This window comes from Gavialis gangeticus, unplaced genomic scaffold, assembly GCF_001723915.1.
Source record: "Gavialis gangeticus isolate Ggan-Ray unplaced genomic scaffold, GavGan_comp1, whole genome shotgun sequence".
Taxonomy (NCBI): Eukaryota; Metazoa; Chordata; order Crocodylia; family Gavialidae; genus Gavialis; species Gavialis gangeticus.
Genome location: NW_017729001.1, coordinates 26,623,112 through 26,644,660, shown reverse-complemented (window position 1 = coordinate 26,644,660; position 21,549 = coordinate 26,623,112). Strand labels below are relative to the sequence as shown.

The 21,549-nt window shown below is 46.3% G+C and overlaps 1 protein-coding gene across 1 annotated transcript in view; it reads right to left on the bottom strand.

Moving 5' to 3' along the window:
* Window positions 1-20,117, bottom strand: part of DHX37 (DEAH-box helicase 37) — a 28,484-nt gene extending 8,367 nt beyond the window's left edge. Inside the window, exons 1-24 of the mRNA XM_019507101.1 lie at window positions 19,934-20,117; window positions 18,550-18,662; window positions 16,913-17,243; window positions 16,538-16,686; window positions 15,670-15,762; window positions 14,017-14,113; window positions 13,346-13,459; window positions 13,114-13,215; window positions 11,857-11,971; window positions 11,038-11,133; window positions 10,376-10,446; window positions 9,242-9,383; window positions 8,874-8,950; window positions 7,980-8,212; window positions 6,831-6,942; window positions 5,945-6,051; window positions 4,541-4,729; window positions 3,480-3,604; window positions 2,988-3,104; window positions 2,583-2,755; window positions 2,084-2,198; window positions 1,125-1,262; window positions 718-812; window positions 542-615 (exon numbers count right to left, since the gene is read on the bottom strand). Of these exons, the coding sequence (XP_019362646.1) occupies window positions 542-615; window positions 718-812; window positions 1,125-1,262; window positions 2,084-2,198; window positions 2,583-2,755; window positions 2,988-3,104; window positions 3,480-3,604; window positions 4,541-4,729; window positions 5,945-6,051; window positions 6,831-6,942; window positions 7,980-8,212; window positions 8,874-8,950; window positions 9,242-9,383; window positions 10,376-10,446; window positions 11,038-11,133; window positions 11,857-11,971; window positions 13,114-13,215; window positions 13,346-13,459; window positions 14,017-14,113; window positions 15,670-15,762; window positions 16,538-16,686; window positions 16,913-17,243; window positions 18,550-18,662; window positions 19,934-20,113 (3,158 nt within the window). The 5' untranslated portion in view covers window positions 20,114-20,117. The remainder of the gene's footprint in view (window positions 1-541; window positions 616-717; window positions 813-1,124; window positions 1,263-2,083; window positions 2,199-2,582; window positions 2,756-2,987; window positions 3,105-3,479; window positions 3,605-4,540; window positions 4,730-5,944; window positions 6,052-6,830; window positions 6,943-7,979; window positions 8,213-8,873; window positions 8,951-9,241; window positions 9,384-10,375; window positions 10,447-11,037; window positions 11,134-11,856; window positions 11,972-13,113; window positions 13,216-13,345; window positions 13,460-14,016; window positions 14,114-15,669; window positions 15,763-16,537; window positions 16,687-16,912; window positions 17,244-18,549; window positions 18,663-19,933) is intronic.
* Window positions 20,118-21,549: the final 1,432 nt, after the last annotated feature.

The window sequence follows — 21,549 nt, the reverse complement described above, 5'->3', positions numbered from 1 at the left end:
GCACAGGTAAAAGCATTTCAGTCAGTTGCGATGCTTAACTGCACCCCCCCCCCAAGGAAAATGCCTTGGCATTTACTCCCACGGTGTGGCTAATGCATGATACACAACTTAAGGGGCACCAGGATTTTTAGGGAAACTCAGGAGCTCATATGTCAGTTCTTGAGATGCAACATCCCACAAATCCTTTCGGAGCCAAAGGGAGGGGAAAACTCCACCTGGAACGTCTACTCGGCTGGATGCAAACGGAACAAGCTGCCTGACCTGTAAAGAAGCAAAATGCGGAGCCACCACAGTTCCTGCCAATACTTATACATGAGAACAAGTTCACTCCTCCTAAATAAAACTCATTGGAATTACTGTGATCATCACCCATGTGAGTAAATGTTTACAAGACCCTGAAAAACACAACCGAGCCCTTTTGTTGAAGGTCACCGGCCTTTGCTTTGTTGAATCAGTTTGCCACTAACAACTCCAATACGCATTCCAAGGGGCGATGACCTGATTAGGTGGTAAATTTAATCTGCTGCTTTTCAGAACTTACTTGGACCAGGTCTTCAGCATTGTGACCGAACTGGAGAGCAAACAGCGGGTGTACGAGCCCAGCTTTTTAACAACCTAGAAGAGCAAATATTTAATATTCGTGATGTGCCTGCTGCAAGAAGGGAAATGTCAGATCTCTCCTGCAAGGGGAAACAATGCAAGTGGCAATACACTTACCTTCCCTTCCAAAAAAAACCTGGCAAAGTATTTGTAGCGATCGAGGCCCTCTGGGTAATCAACTTCCACGGCAGGAAGTTGCCAGCCAACTCGATCTGCAAACACAAGTCACAGTGGGTCTCATGGAGACTCCAAGGGAGAGATCACGTATCAGACGTGACAGACTTGGAGACACGGACAGCTTGTTACGGTGACATTTGGATCATGCTAGGAGTGCACCAACACAACCAAGCCCAACAGAACTACACGGAGCAACCATCAAGCTGTCTGCCTGTATAAAACCAAAGACCAGCTGTATTCAGTCCTGTGCTGTACTGACAGTCTCGACAGCAACAAGGAACAGTTTACAGGAGACGTTAGCACACGGCGCAGCTAACTCACAACATGCAACACTTCCAGGAACTTACAGAAGACGCTTGGCCGGTGGCATTTGATTCTGCCTGTCTCAGGACAGTAGGATGGAGGAGGATACTCCATTGGTTTCCCAAAGTGACAGTAGGGAGGGAGGAGGATGGGGATCCATTCAGGTTCAATGACCGAAACACCTTTGGAGGGCAGACACACAGAAACAAGTGAAGCATTTTCACAGAGAACAACCTACCTGTTCATATTTACAGGGTCACAACTGAAAATGAATCTTGAACCTAGGGCCTCCTTTCTAGCCAGGACACAGGTTACCCCAGGGCCCTTTTAGTTCACAAGCCCTCAAAGGACCTACAGATGAAGGCCACTGGCAAAGAAAGGGACGGGGAAAAGGTCTCCAGGGCCCAAGCCTTGCTCTCCTGCTCCAATGCATTTTGTTGGGGGGGAAGGAAGGAATAGTTTAATCTCACTAGGCCTGCTTTTCCCTGACTGGATTCTCAAAAGTAGTTGTCAGCCATTCGGTCCAACTCTTTCGGCCATCTGGCTCTGTTAACTGCCTCCTCCCCGCTCATGAAAGTCAGGTAGAAGTGGGGGGGAAAAACCCATCTCCCACATGGGTATCATTTTCCCAGGTCAATTTAGTGCCAGCCCTAGAAAAGGAAAGAACATAAAACTGCCTGAAGGGGGGAGCTCCAAGATACTGCTAACAAAGAGAGTATCAGCAATCACCTTCACCACTGCTACATAAGAGGGCAAGAGCCACTAAGAGTGAGCAGTCCCAGGGGCCATCTCCAGCTGGCCACAGCCAGCCTGTAACATTTTTTTTTTTTTTTTTAAGAGAGAAATCAGAGGATGCCTCCATCAATACCTGCCCTGAGCAGGCATTCTTGCTTCATAAACCCCAAAAGGCACATGGGGTTGATGCAAGGACACTGGTTAGCCGGTCCTTCTGCTCAGACCTGTTGCAAACCTTATCCAAAGAGACAGGGAAAAGCGATTTTACCTTTCATGTACATTTTTGTAGTCTCAACAATCTCCTGATACACCACAAACTCTGGGAGCTGCTTGAAAAGGACTGAATTTGGGTGGATGAAGACTGGGTCATCTAGGAGAGGAGTCTTAAAGAAAACAAGGGAATTCAAGATAAATGAGAGAAGGGTGAGGAGGCAGCAAATGCACAGGCTTAGTTTAAAGCCTCTGTAAGTTTACCAAAACTTATATACTTCTTCCCTGAGCTGGTGGTGATTTCTGAGGAGACCATGGTCTTCTGCATCAGCTCCCTCCAAAGTACACCATAAATATCTGCCAACGAAGCTTCCCAACCCCTCCAAGAGATCTCACAGGAATTACCCCGCATTACAAGTGAGAAAGTGCAGCCTGCATTCACTGAGGCTGGGGCAGGTCTGAAGGGAGTGTGTTTAAGGCCACGCTCCACACTCAAGCATATTTGTGGCTCATGTTTAGGGAAGGATGGGGCTGGTCAAGTTAAGCCATTTATTTACCTTGTAGGCATTTTTCCACTTCTCATCCAGAAGTTCCTCTGCCTGGATCCTTCGGGCAATGTGATCACCCAGCCCCGCCAACACGATCTGTCTCAAATAGGTCACCTGGGCTGCTGTCGGGGGCTTCATCTTTGGATCAACATAGAGGCCAGCATCGGGGCAGATTGAGTTCACTAAGGAAAGTCAACACCCATTAAAGGTCTCTCAAGATTGGAAAAGAAAGGGTGCAACCAAGCACCACTGCTCATCTGCTGCTCCCTGCAGACAGGCAAGCCCCGCAAGCTGATTAAATTGGCTGAGGCGTATATCAACAGAAACTGCCAAGGAGGCAGCTGGCAGCATCCAACAGCAGGCAAAGGCTTGCAGCATGCTGCAGCAGAAAATAATCCCAGGCAAAGCCCTCACCTGCTGTTGTCAGCTGCCCTCGCAAGCGCCGGATTTCCACCATGGCTTTGTATCGGAGCCCGTTTGTTTCGCAGAACCGTGGTGTGCAGCCTGCGTACTCGCAGGCCCCCACGGCCCCTGGAAGAGAAAAGCAACTCAGCAGGAGAAAAGCAAAGTTTTTGCAACAATTGAGCTTGTCCGTATGTATTTGCTGAAATGCACTGGGCTGATGACTGCTTTGGGAATGGGGACAGGTAAAGACAACAGCCAGGCCTGGTCATTTCTACCTGTTCAGGTTCATTTCCTGGCTGCGAGCATTTAGAATCAGGCTGAAGGACAACCGGATGGACATATCAACAGGGACAATCCCACTGTGGTTAAGGGATGAGCTAAAGGACTCTGCTGCCACGAAGAGGAAGTAGCCCTTGGCTACACAGCGCTCCCCTCCATCCTTCCACCCCCACACCATTCATGAGCCCTTTAGCTTTGTACATGCTATGACACAAAAAATACCTAGCATCACCATGAGATCTCCTAGCTTTTGAGAAGCTCCTTGCCCTGCCCAGATCCTCCGCATCTGCACAACTCTCGCTCTCTTCCCCTTGAGCTTCTCCGTCTCTTCTTCACTTACAGCTGGTCTAAAGCAAAAGCACAATCAATGCCCAAAGCACCACAACACTGCAAATTCCCTTCCCTTGTAATGCTGCAGGCAGACTGAAGACCTATTGGGTTGCAAATGAAGCCTCTTGGAAGCACATAAAAGCCCATATAAACTTGGAAAATGAAAGGGCACAGAAGGTGACTGCCTCAGACTCAGTCTAAATAACGAAGACTAGAGAGAGGAAAAGTACAGCCCTAATGCTCCAGTGGTAGTTCTACAGCATAGCAGACTGAGCCTGAATGCCATTTCCAGGGAGGCTACAGGAAAAGATTAGGTATGCTCCTGCTGAGGGAGCCAGTACTGCATCCTACCAAGAGATCCTCCCATCAGAACAAGGCATCCAGGGAAGTTGCAGGGCTACAGATTAGGAGACACCTCCTCCCCACCTATGTGGGATACGACAGTCTGGCAGATGAGACCAGAAGGGCAAAATCCAAATCCGAGTGAGGGTGTTTAAAAAGCCAAGCCAGTACTGGGAAGGCGACAACTAGTCAACTCTGAACTCATACCATTCAACCCAGCAGGACTTCCCTATCCTTCACGCAGGTTTCCCAGCTTCATGTTGCTGGGAGACTGGCTATGGACGGCATTTATCCGTCGGCTGCAGTTTAGTTTACTGGCCACTTTGCCTCTGTTAACATTAATCCCACGACGCACAGAACATGGAGGAAACTAGCATTTTGCCATTACTTTCAGTTGCATTTACTGGAACAAGTTTTATAGGATCACTGCTACTGAAAGAGCATATAACTGGTTAACAAGACACACTAAGCTGCTCTCTCCTTTCCAGGTCGTTTCCCTGCACAGCCAGCATCCCTGCTTTTGGCTGGTTTTCCAGAATGCAACACACAGACACGCTTCAAATGGCAGCTGGCTCTAAGGGAGCCTCCCCCTGCCACGCTAAGCAGCTCACCTGTCAAACTCCTCAAAGAGCTCTCGCACAGTCATTGCAGACACTATGGTGATGGTGTACGGCAGACAGTCATACTGCTTGCTTAAAGCAAGCATCTTCGCATAGCGCGGAGCCACAGGAAAGGAGGCCATTACTGTGCCCAAGGGACTAATTGGACAGCTCAGCTTTGCCTTCTGCAGCTCTTTCAGTCTGGAAAAGAGGGAAACCAAGCCATGAGATGTAATGAATTTCCCCGGCGAACAAGCTTTCTATGGAAATGCTTACTAGGCATCTGCTCCCCCCCACAAGACTCATACAGCTTCCTCTTTTCATTTGTGCACCCAATTCATTCCTCTCTCCCGACCCCCCACATCTAGGGACCTCCTCAGAGTGACAGGGCAGATCACTCCTACAGCCCATTTATCCCTGGAGGTCTCAGACTGCTGGCCATGCTACCAGCTGGTCTCTGCCCGCTGGCACCGGAAATTACACTGAAAACCACTTTGTTTCACTGAGGTTAGCATGTTAACACTTCTTCTGTGACAAGTTCCAGTCACTACCAGACAGCTAAATTCAAACAGTATTTTATGACCAATTTAGACAAACTTGCAAGCAAAAAAAATGCATTGGATTTTGATCACCCTCTTAGTCTGTGGTCAGTCTGGAACAGGACACTCAGAAAACAGCACATTATTTAGGCATGGCCTGTTTATTTTTTCCAACTGAAATAAACTACTCTTATTCTAGAACAAGAGCGGCTGCACACATATGCACTGAAACAACATAAGGACTAAACTAAAATGAGACTCTTATTTTGCTGAGAGTGCAAGGTTCCTACCCCACATCACACCACTGAACTATCAGATCCCCAGTTTCATTTTTTGTATTTCTGGGCACATAACATCACAAGGTGTAGGAAGGCCTCTGAACCTTGTGACCCGATTTCAGCGACGCCTGAAGTGTTCCCTTCTCTGTGGTAATGCCCACTTGAGTTTGTACACCGTTTCCCAGATCCAAGGTGCAGCAGACATATACGAAAGGAGAAGCAAAAACCAAGCCCTTGCAACGCAAACCAGCAGGAGCTCACAGGGCTTTCACTCAGCCTTGTTCCGTCTCCCCTCTCACCTCTGGCTGGCCAACTTGCCAAAAGAAGAACAGCTGTTCATGCGGTGCTCTGCTGCCTGAGCTAGCATTTTTGAAGGCAAAGGAAGTGCAAGAAACCCTGGGAGGTGGCCTGGTGCACAGCCTTCAGGATCACTGAGAAAAGCCCCAGGGCAGAAGACAGAACAGGACACAAGCAAAGCTCTGCCTTATATACAAGAGGAAGCGGAGAGAGGAGCCCACTGAATCCCACTCCTCCCCACAGCTGTGCACTGCAGGGAGCGAATACTATGGAGGAAGTCACGAGGGACCCCAGGCATGTACCTTCCTGCCTTGGGGGGCTCCTGTAAGGCTCCGAGCGCTATCAGCAGTTCTTCAGCTGCCACCAGTGCATCTGTTGGAGGCGGTGTTGGGAAGGGGAAGTTGATCGTCTAAGAGCACAGCAAGAACAATTTCAATTAATATACAACCATAACTACAGCAGGAGGGAAGGGTGACAGCAAAGGAGAAGCCCAGAACTTGGGATTTCATTCTTGACCGCGTGACTTCAGACAGGCTGCTTTGAGGCCCAGCATTCAGCAGCACTCGGTGCTCATAACCCCCTATTTACGGCAATGAGCTTCTGGGGTGCTCGGGACCCCTGGAAATTAAGTCCTTACTTGGTGTGCATCTCAGTCAACTCTTCCCCTTATAGTCTGGGGATATTATTCTCAAAGGAGAGTTGAGAGGCTGAGACCTGAGATGCTAAGGTCCATGTGCACACCCAGCTACAGCTTTTGCTGCTCCTGTTGCAGATGGGGTGACCTCAATTACTCCTTATAAAACCCTTTCCCTCCCCATTTTTCAAACCCAAGGAGTTCGCCTGCCCAAGTGTTTGTCACCAAGAATGCTGATGGCAGAGCTGAGAACTCAAACAAGTAGAGATGGGACTGTAAAGTTCATTGAGAAGATCTGATGCAATTCACTGCAAGATCAGAGCTGAAAGAAAACCAAGCCCTGGGACTGTGAGCTGGCACTAATGCAGCTCATTTCTATTAGAAAGCATCCTATAGGCTCCCAACATGCAAAAAAAGGGCAGCATTCTGTTCATTTCTGGTGCCAAGCAGCAGATAGTTAAAGTATACTTAAAGCAAACTTATGCTTTAAAGTATGCTTTAACTACCTTAACCAAAGCTAGTTAAAACATACTTAAACCAGCTTGACACTTTACCTTCTCTATGTTTAATGATTTCATCTGCAGAATCAAATCTTCCACAGGTCGCCTTGTGATTTCTGGAGGAGAAAACTTCTCAAAATCCCCAAAGACCGCTGAGGAATACAACCTGGTAAAATACAAACGCTGCTTAAAGAGCTAAATGAAATGTGACCTCACAAGGTCCAAGCAAAGGTGACAGCAAAGGCAAATGAAAATAGCTTTGGGGTTATTATTTGTTATTGTGCTGGGCTTAAAACAATACAAAACCAGTACGTTTCACAAGATTTCATTATAAAGGAACCGTAAAACCCGGTATCTAAAATTCCAAGCAAGTACTCAGTCGCCAGGCATAAAATGCTAATAAATATTGTTAAATGGTAACTTCACTCAAGTATTAATAGCAAATATTAATAGATAGTTCTCAATTAATACAGCAGCAGCAATGAACCATGTGAGAACATCAGTCTATCTGTCCTGTACTGAACTCTGTCCTTACCCACTCAGTGCATTCAGGTATATCATGTACTACCCAGCAGAGAGCCCCTGGAAGCTGCTATGCTGGGTCTGATTCAGCTGGCTAACATTAAGACACAGCAGGACTGCTGTCTGCACTCAGAAGAGGTAAGCCACACAGATGGCCTGTGACTAAGGCTCTACAGTGCTACAGACCTGCAACTAGCTCAGATCCTCCCACTGAAGGAGCAATTCTCTAGCTGGAGGCAGCCGAAGTGCTGCAATTAGCAAACCGTGCCTCCTTCACAGAGCTAAGTGGCTTATGAGCTTCTTCTCAGCTGCAGAAACAGAGTAGGTAGAAGGGAGCTCCAGGGATGTGGAAGGCTTTCCAGGAGCTAAGCCTCTAAAGACTTAAAACCCTGCAATCTCTTCCCCCTGTCAGCATTACCTAGGGTCGGGTCTATCTTTGAGCCAGTCCCTTCTGTTTTCAAGAGAAGTGTTTGTTGCCTGGTATCATGTGGCATTTTGATGCCCTGCAGAAGACACACTTTCTGAACCAGTTAAGCACATGTGATTTGCACAGGAGGGGCTGTCAGACGCACAGCAACCACGCCTGGGCTCTTCCTTTCCATTTGGCTCCATAACATCAAACGGCTTTTGCCTGCAGAGCTCTCTTTTGTGGGGACCCTACGGAGGAAGCAGTTGCCTAACCTGTAACAGTGGCCTGGTTCTGTCCGGCCCGCACGCCCTGCCCTTTGGTTTGCAGATGCCTGAGATGTCCAGGTGACCCGGAAAGATGAAACGCCAGTCACTTTGTCGTAGAAGCGCTTCTTGACTTTCCCACAGTCGACCACATACTTAATGCCAGGGATGGTCAGAGACGTTTCAGCCACATTGGTTGCTATGATGCATAGTCTCGTTCCAGGTGGTGGGGGTCTGAACACCTGCAGCAAGCACAGTTTAACAAGTGAAACGCACTGCTCATAAAAAATATCAAACCACTGCAATGGCCTGTGGCGTGTAGACGCAGCACTAACTTCTTTGTGCTCCATAGTGGAGGGAGAAATCTTATCTTCTGGTATCAGGTTGGAAGTGCTGCTGCCATCACTTCAGGATGGGATTCTGGAAGACCCCAGTGGTGTGGGTGTGAGCATATGTATATGCATATTAAATATGTTATAGTATGTGCTATCCAGCACAATGAGCGCAGACATCTTGCATATCTCCTAATGTGCTGGGGTTAGGTAATTATTTCAGGCGGAGGGCCACTTACTGAGCTTTGGCAAGCCATCGATGGCCACATGACAGCCAGGGGCAGATAAATATTAATTTTCTAAATTTTTTAGGGGCCCCACAGGCCAGACAGAATAGTCTGGCAGGCCACATCCAGCCCACGGGCCTCATTTTGCCCACCCCTGTGCTACGGTGACACCCAAAACATGCCCCCTCCTCCAAGGTGAACTGCTCTGTCAGCCTGTTCAAGCCTGCCCCCAACAAGATATGCGAAGCTGCAAACTTTGGCAAACAAAGAAATCACACAGCTGTATATACTCTGTACCGAGACACTGGTAACCATTACCTATCCCATGACCAATAAACCTTTACCTTGGCTTGTTTTTCTGGCGCTAGCAAAGAGTAGAGTGGGAGCACGTAGAGTGGAAGGGAAGAATCAGACCTCTCACCTGCGAGGGAACAAAACAGTATTTTGAAAAATTCAGAAAGCAAACTCTCAGGACTTCATTCCCAGCAGTGTCTACATTAACTAAACTAGTAGATAATAGTAAGCATAACAGAGAGGCAGAACACGTAAATTTGTTTCTTCTAAGGCTGCCATTAGAAATCCTTTACAAATAAACTACTTTCATTGCTTAGACCCCAGGCTGTAGATTAATTAAAAAACCACTAGCAGAGTTTCACATTCTGAAAAGCAGGATTTGTTCCAAACATATGATCTGCATTTCAAAGCATCAGACCTTCCTCTGATTCATCATCTCCCAAATCTAGGTCATGATCAGAGCCCGCAACGTCCTCATCATCAGTTTCGGCTTCTCTGTCCTCATCTCCTTCATCCACTGGCATGACAGAATAGCTGTCCAGATCTATTTTTGGTAGTGTCTGAGGAAGAAAGGAAGGAAAGCCATTAAGCTTTTCTAGGTTTAAATATCCCTATTAGCACAACACACACTGAAAGCATTTACCACCTGATTCCAAAGCCAGGTCTAAGGGCAGACCCTAGACTTCCACCAGTTTCAGAACGAAGGATCAAGCAGCAAGAAATTCCATTTGTAACGTGTCAGGAACACCAATTTAGCATCCATAACCTCCAGGACCCAGGCAGATAAGGCAGCTATACGTTACTGAAAGCATTCTGTGTCAAATGATGTTTTGCATTTAAGGTTTTGCCCTATTCCCAAAAGCTGCACTTCAAGTACCCTTATGCTTTCAGAGTCTAACATCCCAGTGCAGTGTGCATCACAGAACTTGGTGATCTTTGGCAATGATAGTCACATAGCACCAGTCCATTTAGTCCTCACCCAGGGCCAAGGAGAAATAAGCACAGAAAGAATCGTGGAGCCAGCATGTCCAAAGTACCTGCCATTAAAGCTTCAGTGGGTTAGTGCTTAATGGAAATCCATCTCCTCCTTTTCCTGCTGAGGAGATAATGAAGCCCTCTCACTCAGACACCCACCATGCAGTTGCAAATCCCAATCAAAATGGGATAGGATTTCTTTTGGGGTTTGTTTTTTTTTTACCTAGGAGATGGCCATGTGAACGACAAGCTCCTTAGCAAATCAGACCAAGAATTAAACTAATTAAAAAAAAAAATCAATTTGAAAATATTCTATTCTCCTGTGTGATGGACAAAAGAAAGCTAAAATTAGTATTCCCCAGTTCAGGGAATAAAATAAACTGTGCATTTAGACCACTGATCTCAAGAGTCAGGCTGAGCTGGAGGATTATTTTAGGATGGTGTCTAGCCAAGTGAGAGTATTGTAAGAGTTTACATGAAAGCACAGAGAACATGAAGCTACACAAGCTGTAATGCCCTGCAGGGAGGCACCCGCTCCTTCCCGCCTCCTGGCGCAGTTCTGGATAGCGCACATTACCATAGTTTTCTTCCGTCTGGATTTCTTAAATTTGCTGATTTCCTCAACAGTGTCTTCCTTATCTCCATCTCCTGCAAGGGCAGAAGTGAAATCAACCTTACTGGAATACCAGAAGCGCACACTGCTCTACAGAGAGCACAGCGTTAAATCACAGCCCTGGATACAAGTTGCTCAGCATTTGAAATGCTGAAGCACTAAAGCACCCAAGAGGAGAAGGAGGCTGTTCACCACGCTTCTTACATTAAGGAAGCGCAGCATCCCAGTAAGTAGGATGGCAGTCCTCTGCTCTGAGAATACGAGCTTGGAGATGAGGGGGAAGGCTCACTTGCTGCATCAGGAGAGGATTTGGATTTTCCATTAAGATCAAAAATTTGCCACTTGGCACCTTCACCAATAATTCAATGCAAAGGTGAAACAGGTGAAATGCAATGGAGCCCAAGTGAACTGGGGGAGGGGACTGCACACAAACCAAGAGAACCTTCTACCTGAATTAAATTAGTGCAAGCTGGGCCATAACAATCCTGCTCAACATTTCCCAACCCCCAAAGTTTTAGTTTTTCTAATGGAAAAAAAAAAATCACTACTTTACACCAACAAGCAAACCCTGGGCTGTAACAATGAACATTTAAAAAAGGGAGCTGCCACTTCTTCTCTGGAGTTACCTTCAGTTTTGTTTTTACGGAATGGAAAGGCTTTTCTTAGCCGTCTACAGAGTGAGTGCACTTCTGCTTGGCCTGTTAAAAACACCAGAATCCCTCCTGCAAGAGAACAAGTCATGCTCCGTCATTTCAGAAGGGAAATCCCACGCATTATCGAGTCAAATATGTCACAACTGTAACAGAATGTGGGACACGCTACTTGGCAATGTGAGAGCATTTAACTAGCCCTTACTGCTCTGAGAAAGCACAAGAAAGAGAAGAGTGTATAACAGAAAGGCCTACAATTCTGCTTGCAAGAAAAAGTACATGAGACAGTACTGCAGGATTCATTTTTACGTAACATTCAAGTCACTGCACCCGAATGAGGCAGTGATGCTCGACCTCTGACCCATGGGCCAGATCCGGCTCATGGAACGGTGTCATCCGGTCCGTGGGATACTCCACAGGCCTGGCAATTTGGTGGCGGGGGAGTGGTAGCAGTGCTAATTGCTTCCAAAGCAGCAGCATTTAATATTGTCACTGCCACCAAATTGCCGGACCCATAGGGAACCCCACAATCTGGATGATCCCACCGGCATGCAGTTGGTCCGCTGCTGGATCCAGCCCACCAGGGTCAGGCCAGTGTGTAGGACTGCACTTGCAGAACAACCCCATGTGCCAACACCAAGGGCAGGATCTGGGCCACAGACTGGCCCCCACACCACTCCTTTGGCTCATGGGGGCCCAGATAAAGTTGAGCACCACTGGCTTGCAGCCCTCTGGCACACATTTTAAAAGTTAAAAGCATCTGAGACACTGAAGAGTTCTCAGCAACCATCTTACCTGGGGGTAACATTCGGTGGATTTTACAAACCTTTCGGAAACACTCCCCGCTGTAGTCATCAAATGGAGTTCTCTTGTTGAAATGCACAGTCACAGGGAACTGCCTGGCATCTACCTAGAGGGGAAATCGCACCAGGAAACAGACTGCATTTTACATCTGCAGCACAAGCTGGGGGCCAGCTTGCAGGTCAGGGAGAATGAGAAAGCTCTTGGCAATAGTCTTTCCTATTGTTTAAACATGTTACCACACTACACAGGACAAGCTTAGGGTCTAGTTTCTTCATTGTTTTATTTGCCTTGGTAATCCTTTTGCCAAGCGAATTGCCAAAACTGCTTTGGCTCCCAGAAGACGGGAAGTTCCCTACGACCAATCTGCTGGTCTTGTCCCCTAAGATTTAAGCCTATTTCCAACCACAGAGGTCTTTTAAGTTCAAAAAGGATCACCCCTGTGAGTGAAGACCTCTTTTTCTACAATGCCCGTCTAAAAGATAAAATCCTTACAATTTTCATTCTGATACAGCCACCACACCTAGTGCAGACAGAAGAATTGGTAATTATTAAACACTCATACTTGATACAAACAGCATCAAGGTTAACATAAATGGATTTTAAATACCAAATGAGGCATCTTAACTGTAGACAGCAATGTGGTGCAGAGAAACCCAAGCTAAGCTATAAGTAAAGTACCTCCAGGGCCAAAAGCAATCCAGCCCCCACCAGAACAAAGCTTGAGGCTGGCTAATATACTTGAAAGCTGCTAACTGTTCACCATCATCAGTATTAGCACAGCTCTGAGTAACACATGAACTGCTTTAGCAGGACCTCAGAGTTTCATAGGGTTGCCAAGAAGGGCAGACAAATCCTTGCCAGCTCCTGCCATGCCAAAGGACAACAGAGCAATAGAAAGGGACAACCCAAGTCAGCTGCTTAGAATCCAGTGGGCTTTTCTTTTCAGATGGTTTGGTACTAATTTTGAGGGTTATTAGTGGACTGTTTTCTACATTGTAACCTGCAGCATTCACATAGCTGTCCTGGATTTCTTAGCACAAAAAGCAGTAATACACCTAGGTAAAAAAAAAAATCTAAGGAGTGCAGCTCAGAGTTGCTGCTGAAATTATTAAAAAAACCCTAAAAAACTAGCTGAGAGAACTGTCAATAAAGGCACCAAAAGGTAAAATACCACAGTGATAAAGAAAGCTTTAGTCACACTCCATTAATAACATGCAGGACCAATGACCTCCATTGGTTGAAAGTTACCTGTATAACAGGAGGGGGCGCGGAAAACAATCTCTTGTTCTCCGTGAAGTCCTCAACACGAAGAGTGGCAGACATAACAATCAGCTTCATCGGTTGCCTTTTCTGCGGGAGCAACCACTTGTATGAGTTTATGTAGCACTGGGCACCAACCCACTGCCACAAGAGGCGTCACAACAGAAACGGACCCACTTCTAACACTAAGGATTTCTGCAGTCGCTTCTGCTTTTCCTACCTTCTCGCGAAGGGGCACGACGCGAGACAAGAGCCCGATCAGGATGTCCGTGTACACGCTTCTTTCATGGGCTTCGTCAATAATGATGACTTTGTACCTTGAGAGCAAGAAATCCTAAAGATAAAGAGAGAGAATCTGAGTAAACCAAGTCGTGTAGTCACCAAGTCGAACCTCAGCCAGGGGCACCACTAAATTAAGTCTGGGCCAACTGGTTTATGTGGCACTTAGAACTGAAGTGGATACTTAAACTGTCCGCATCACTGCAATATCTCATGTATTTATCCCCACCATCTCAGTTCACAGAGGGGTGAAGTGACTTGTTCTGTGTGTGTGTGTGAGTGTAGACAAGTAGCAGAGCAGAGACCCAAGTTGAACCATTCCCCAAATCTAGGCTAAGTGACCCAACTCCCAAACCAGTCTTCCTTTAAGTACTAAGTACTGACATGCCTACCTAACAAAGCCTATGGCAGCTTAACCAGGAACCATTCCTTCAGTAGGCAAAGAGAATCACAGAAGAAAAATCCTCCAAAATACCACTTAACAGCTGAAAGGAAGTCTTGTTTCAGGAGGGGCTGTGTGTCACCAAGTGCTAAAAAAGGAATCCATGGAGCCTCTCTCTCTCTAACAATGCAAAATACCTTCTGTTTTATTTCAGTGAGAAAGCAACTTACCTTCTGGATTTCTTTCAGGAGCACACCGTCTGTCATGAACTTGATTTTGGTTTCATCTGTAACGTTTCCTTCATAACGTATTTGGTATGAAACCTCCCTGCAGGGGAAATATCAGAAGTATGCCAACAAAACTACACTCTGCAAAAACTACTACAGGTCAGATGGAAAAACGAGGGGAAAGAAAGGACATGCAGAGTTCACTTGGCAATAGGGACGCACCAAAAAAGATGTTCTTGGCCAATACCAACACACAATTATTAACTAGCTATCGCAACTGATAGCAGTCCAATAAGTGATTTACAGGACTGTAGCCAGCAAGCGTGGAGAGCAGTGCCCTGCAGGTAAGTCAGTGGAGGGGAAGAGGCGTGGGGGAGGGAAGGGGCACAGGGGGCAGATCGAGGTCCCCACAGGGAGGGAGGCAGGGGCAGGGCCAGAGGCTGCGGGCCCTGCCCAGCTAGGGCAGTGAATGGGACCCTGGGGCTGGGGCGGGAAGTGGGACGGAGCTGTGGGCAACTCGTCCAGGAGGCCTGGGGAGGGAGGGCAGCTCCCTACTGCTACACACACCCCTGGGGGAAGCACGTCACCCTGGATTTGTGCACAGGGTGGATGCGGGCTGCCCGCTGTGGGCTCGGGGCCGGGGGTGGCTCAGCTGTGTGGGGCGGGTGGGCAGCGTGCTGGGAGGGGTGGCTATGGTGGGGAAGAGACTAAGGTGAATTTTAGGGGGGCTACAGTTCTCCCAAGTGCCACCCCTGCTCAGGGCACTCTGCTCTACTACCTTTCCCTTGACCGCCCCCACTGTGGGGCAGGCAGGGGATGCGTGGCCAGTGCAGGGCTCCCAAGAAAAAGGCAATGGAGCAGAGAGCCACAAGCAGGGGCAGTGCTGGGAGGGGGGCTATAACCACCCATAATTCGCCTTAGTGCCCCCCCTGTAGCCACCCCTCCCAGTGCTGTCACTGCCCGTCTGCCCCATGCACTTGATTCCGCCCTGCTCCTGCCCACTCTGAGCCCAGCCCCAGTCCAGTCTCCCCACCCGGAAGAAGCTGGCACCATCTCTGACCCCAAGCCCAAAGCGGGCAGTCTGCATCTGCCCCACGCACAAATCCATGCTGCAGCTATGCACATGCACAGTGTCCAGGGGCCCCAGCCAGAAAACATAGTATGCTTATCAGTACATTATTGGCTATGCCACCCAAAACAAAGGTAATACTCGATAATGTTAATTTTCCTTAAATCAGTGCTGATCTTATATGCGACTGATATATCAGTGCACTTCCAGCCTGCAACTCAGTTATGGCATGACACCATAGCAGCAACCCCTACAACTGTCCAAGAGTCTGCTCCTCAGACATGCTAGAAGCCTGATACAAGTAGTGCTTTTTTTAAGACACTGGGATTCACCATGACTTCACTTTCAATTGTTTCCACCGTTATGAGACACCTGCTCTCATACTCCCAAAGCTCAATTGCTTCCCCTTCCTATGTCCCAAAAATTTCCCTACAGTTCATCTCTGGGATGAGAAGCAGAACAGACTCTATTACAAAATAGTATCCTCCCCACCCCTTCCACTCAGCAGCATGCATGCACTAACTAGGGAGATGATGGGCTTTTGCTGTTTCTGACATTCCTGGTTAGGTCTCGAGCTTCATTCTTACCTGTGGGACAAGTTCATTTCCCTGGCAACCCGCTGCGACATGGACACTGCGGCAACACGCCGGGGTTCAGTGATGCCAATGATGCCATTAGAACTATGACAGAGGATAAAAGCTTTTTAGAGACAAATCTAGGGAAGACGACAATGCAAGGGCAGAGGCCACATTCACAGGCTTTCAGCTGTTGCTTGCAAAGGAGGAGGAGGGGACATAGCTATTAACACTGTTGAATACCCAAGTATTTACATGTATGAACGCATCACATAGGTATTTTTTTCCAAAGCAGCTGCCTGGCCTGTCTATCACAGGGCCTCCTTACTTTGCCCCTGCTGGTCCCTGAATCACCCCTTATCGAGCTGGTTACTTCAGGAAGGAAACCTGGGTGAGGGGTGGATGGACCACTGAAGAATCCAGATGCATTTTGTCACTGAAGGAGATACAGCTTTTTGGGTGGGCTGCCTGAGTGCCTAATTAGGGGAAGTACCATCAGGGAGCCCTGCAGATAAATGATGTCCATTTTACAAGGGATATGCGGGGTCTTTTGCAGGTAAACTTCTACCCATTTGCTTTCCCCAAAGTTAGCTTACATGGGTGACACTGGTAAGCACTATAGCTCTATTATAAAAAATAAATGGCAAAGATTAAAATAAAGCAATACTTTAAAACATTTTAAATAATTTATCTGAAGGGACTTCTATGAAAACCACAGCCTCTCTCCTTTGAGTTTAATTCATTTTGACTTAACGTGGGCCTTGTTACTCAAGGGCATGTCTTAAGTGGTGAACAAATTCTAAAAACAAAAGACAAGAGTGACTTAGCTTTAGTTCATTTTTTCTAATGAAACTGTTTCAGTATAAGAACAGCATCCTACCTGGCATAGCCAGCTTCATATAGGAACTGAGGCACTTGAGTGGTTTTACCACTCCCGGTTTCTCCACATATGATGACAATAGGATTCTCATTAATGGCTTCCATGATAACTTGTTCTTCTGCTAGGATGGGAAGTTTTAGCCTGGCTTCCTGTTCAACACAGAAAAAAAAATACATATAATAATTTCATTTTTTGGGCATGCTGTGATTCAGTGCAACAGAAACAGATGCAGCGCAATGAAGAACTCAAAGCCAGTTACAAAGCCAGGTGAGCAACACAAGCCTACATTTAAGTGTCTGTGGTGAACTAGTTTGATGGAAAAGGTCAGGCTAACTTTAGCACCTGTTCAAGCACTTACTGTTCTGAATCACTAACCTGCATCTCAGGAGACCGATCCACAGGGATGAAAACTGCAGGCTTGGAAGATGGCTTTGGAAGAGCTCTTTGAGGAGGTGGTACTTGGGGGACAGCTGGTTTATTATTTGCTGGTATCTGATTGACTTCATCTGTCTGGACAACATCCAAGCTACTGGTGTCCATCTTCACAAGTTCTTCTTTATGTTTGTCTTCATCTTCCTGAGAACTAGCAGAGGCATCAGACTCTTCTTGATCCTCCACTCTCAGGTCCAGCCTGCGCCTTTTTTTATTGGCACCGCTAATGCTGCTAATCTTCCCTGGACATGCAGCCCCTGGTTCTTCTACTGTCCTGAAATAACACATTTACACACATCTTCTGATCAGAAACCCCAGGGAAAGATGGTGAACAAAGTCAAAGACCATTACAATGCAACAACTCACTTTCTTGCTAACTCACCACAACCAGGAATAGCCTGACTCAGCATAATGTACAACTTTAGAAATAATCTGTATAGCAGCACACAGGAAAAGGAGGATGGATATGAAATTAAATTTTAAAACTGAATTAGATCACTTTTTTTTTCCTTTTTATAATTAACCTCATGATAGGTTAAATCATCCACTTAACATCATTTAAGTTGCATTTAAAAAAATAATAATAATCAGCCAACCCAAGTTTGCTCCTAAAGTTTTAAAGAACATCAAACAACAGAACTCATGCAAGTCAATGGCTAAACACCTGGAAAGTGGAGTTTGTTGAAGCGCTGCATCAACTTCTGATACTGGCAGCCTCTTCTGCAGATGCATCAAAAATATTTTTCTCATTTCACTTTGTTCAACTTGTTCAGTGAATTAACTAGTTCAAAGTTAAGAAACCAATTGCAGGATGGGGAATAAAGCAGTAAAGCCTTTTCTCCTCTTCCAAGCTATAAATAAAAATGGAGAGAGGATGAGCCTGTCCTAGTTCTAAAGAACTGGAAGGACACGGTGACCCCACTTTAGGTCTTTAACTACAGGCACTTGCTTTGTTTTCGGGTATCTCCTTTAACAGATTAATCCTATTTAAAATACAAAGCACATTTTCAAAAGTGTCATTTCTTAATATATCCAGCACTTTGAAGCTAGTTTCATTTAATACATCGTTTTAAAATGGTGTTTTTGTGCACTATAATTGAGTTCTTATCTCCATCCAAAGACAGCTTGACAGAAATCAGGAATAATAATTTTTAAAAAATATACTCCCCAACTCTAGTAAATAAGAAATGTATCAGTCCCCATTCCCTAACATATATAAAAAAGTAAATTTAAGATTTGGAATGATATCAAAGAAAACTGTAATTTAATCATGTCACGTGCTTTATCATTTAAATACTAACAAGCATGTTTATACATACTGCATCTTCCTAATAGGAAAAAAAGCAGTCTGAAATTAGAGCAACAAAAGGAAATCACTGTCTCTTTATGAAAATGTTTAAAAAGCTAAAGTGCAAAACAAAGTTAAAAACTGCGTATTTAAATCTACCTCTCTTAGCAAGACAATCATTTAGAGCAGAAGAGCACCCAGGTCCTGTAAAGAGACTGCAAAGCAACTGATATGTTTGATTAGAGCCAGCAGCAGGAATAAGGGTGCCAGGACCTTTCCGTATGAACTTTACCGTTTGGCCTGGAACATGCGTTCTCCGATGCCCAGCTTGGAAGTGGTGTAGAGAAGTTTCATTTCAGCCTCAGAAGCCTGGACCTCATTTAATTTATTTAACAACTCGACGCGCTAAGGGGGAAAATGATACTGTCAGTACAGCTGTATTAACAAAAAGACTCACTTCAAGCTGGACCCTTTACTCTTGTTTCAGTACAGTCAATGGGGGATCTGCTCGATAGGGGTCTCGAGGGACAGTCACCCTACTGCCATTTGCAGACAGGGCAAACCAGAGAAGTGTTGACAGTGACTCTGTGGATGGGCCGCATTAAAATTTGTATGTACAGTGAGTACAACCCCCTTTTTACACACTTTAATTGGCAAATCTTTCTCCAAATTTGGTGCAATGCAGGCATTAAAGCCTTTCATGCTGTTGCTCATCTTGTAAAAGGTCAAGCATGACACATTTTTTCAAATAAGTACCAGTTTTTCATACTACAGCATTTTACCAACATTAGCCATTGTTCATGGCTCCCTTCTAAGAATGACCCATATTTTGCAGATAGGGAAACTTGCCCTCTAAAGAGATGAAGCAATTTGCTCAGGGTCAAAGTGGAGTGGCCTGCAAAAGCCGTAGGCTTGCAGACCCACACTTAGGACATCTCATAAAGTGAGAGGTCAGACTGGCAGAAAAGAGCGGGGACTCCACCCTGACAATGTCCAAATATGCAGGCTGCACCCACCACACAGGTGGCCGTGTACCTTTTGATCTACTCTATAACGTCCTGTTAACAAAACCCAAGCTCCTCTGGCAATACTTCAAGTATATCTACACCCCGCATTGCTCAGCAGTGGCAAAATGCGGCTTCCTGCTGGCAGGGATACACGATGCACCATGTCTCCCAAGAGAAAAAAGGGGCTTCTTCTACTATGTGGCAGCCAGCAGAAGCTATGCACAGATACATCTGCACCTTCTGCGGCTACAGCTTTCCAAACGTGCTCTTTGTGCTCTGCTGGAACAGCTGCGGCAGTGGCACTGTGCAGCGTTGCCAGAAGCACATGGGTGCGCAGACCCACTGGTGGGCTGACAGTGGCAGCTGCTGTCTGCTAGTGGAAGCAGGTAAACGCAGGTGCGGCCAGTGACAGTCCAGATGTTTAAATCAGTTCACACTGCTTGGAAGCACACAAGATCGCAACGAGCAAAGCACCGCTCTTCTGCTTCCCCAACCTGGCCTAGAATGGCTTTACAAACACTTCTAAAGAGAATATCCCTCACGCTCTCCCAGGGAAATCAGAAGAGAAGCTTACTGACAGGAGCTGTCTTTAAACACCGCTTTTTTCTATTTTTTAAATCACTGCCTCAGACAACCTGGCTAGAACCCTACTACTGAGAAGCAACGTACCTGAATTTTCTTCTCTTTTTGCTCTAAAACTTTCTGCAACATTTTCTTCTGTTTCTTGCTCAGGGGCTTCTTCTTTTCTCTTGTATCCTCTGATGCTTTTTTCTTCTTTGCCTTTCTGGCTGGCAGCACCAAAGCATTGCTTTCATCCACTCCTTTGAGTAGCGTCTCATCTGCAAGCATTCGCTTGATTATTCACAGGGTCTAGATGGTTTATTCTTAACCTATTGCTTAAGCTGTTTTGCAAAATTCAAAGTTTTCAAGATATTTTAGCTTGATTTCAATTTAAAGGACATTACTGGCTACAGCAACGGAAAGGAATGGGTGCTCTCCTCACTGCTGTTGTAAAAAGAGAACCAAGTCTTTCCTTGTTTGGACTGATAACATGAGAGAAACATAGCCCTTTTTGCAAACACTGAACCACACAAACCTCACCTGCTAAGTGAAAACTACCTGTTTTTAATAAGTGAGCAAAATGACACAAAGACTTGGTGACTTGTCCACGGCATACAGCAGGTTAGCGACAGTTGGGTCTTCGCCACATAGCTCAATAATAACTTTAATCTAAGCATTCAGATACACTTCATTATTGCTGAAAGGTTGAGAGCCTTAGATGTAGCAACAGGCCTGCATTTGATACCGGGGCAGGTGCAATATGAGTAAACACAGTACAAGCTGCCTATGACAATACAATTTAAAAAAAAAAAACTGGTGACAGAAAGTGGTGGTGGTTCAACTTGAGGCCTGCCTACTCCTTGGTTTTGCTACGAACAGCTGCAAGAGAGACCGTCAGCGATCTGTTTTCAGTCTAAGCGCTTCTAGTGCTTTGCTTTTAGAACAGGCTGTGACCTGTGCCCAGAACAAGCAGCTTGCCAGGGTTTGCGATGCTCCCACCAGACAAGAGCCCAGACAAACAAATCAAATCCCTGCCGTGTCCCAGAACCGGGCCATTCTGGCATTGGCGTTGTGACAAACAAGTCATTTCTCTCAAAAGCTGCAGTGGCAGCTGGGTCAAGTACCATTTCAACCTGCTGCCTCTGTAACCCACTTCCATCCTCTGGAGAATGCGAAAAAAAACCCTAAACTTGAGTTTTGCTTTTTTACAGACAAGCCTCCCGTGACCATACACATTCTGCTCACAAACTAGACCCCTTCATTCAGGGGGTCTCAATCTTTTCAGCCTCCAGGCACCTCCAGACAGACTCGAGGTGGCTCTCAGAAAACTCAAAGCAGCCTCAGAAGATCCTGGAAATTACGAAGAAGCAGGGCTAGGAGGAGAGGTCATCAGGTCCAAGCCCCTGCCTGAGGCAGGATCATCCAGACCCAAACCAAAATGCTAGCTCTTAAGTTTCCACTTGTTTGTTGACTACGGAAACATACTCCATCAGAAAAAACAAGGGAAAACCAGAAGGGCAAAAAACTTTAGACCCAGCGACTGATCCCCTAGCCAAAACCTCTGAGTTTATCTTGAGCGTTATGTTGGCACTGCATGTGTATGCCCAGTGCGCGTGTGCACGTGGCTATGTGTACGGTGGGGGGGGTGCTAGGACGACGTCCCTTAGGGCAAAAGGGGCAGCGGGTCCCCGAGCTCCCCGGAGTGCAGCCGTACTCACCTCCCA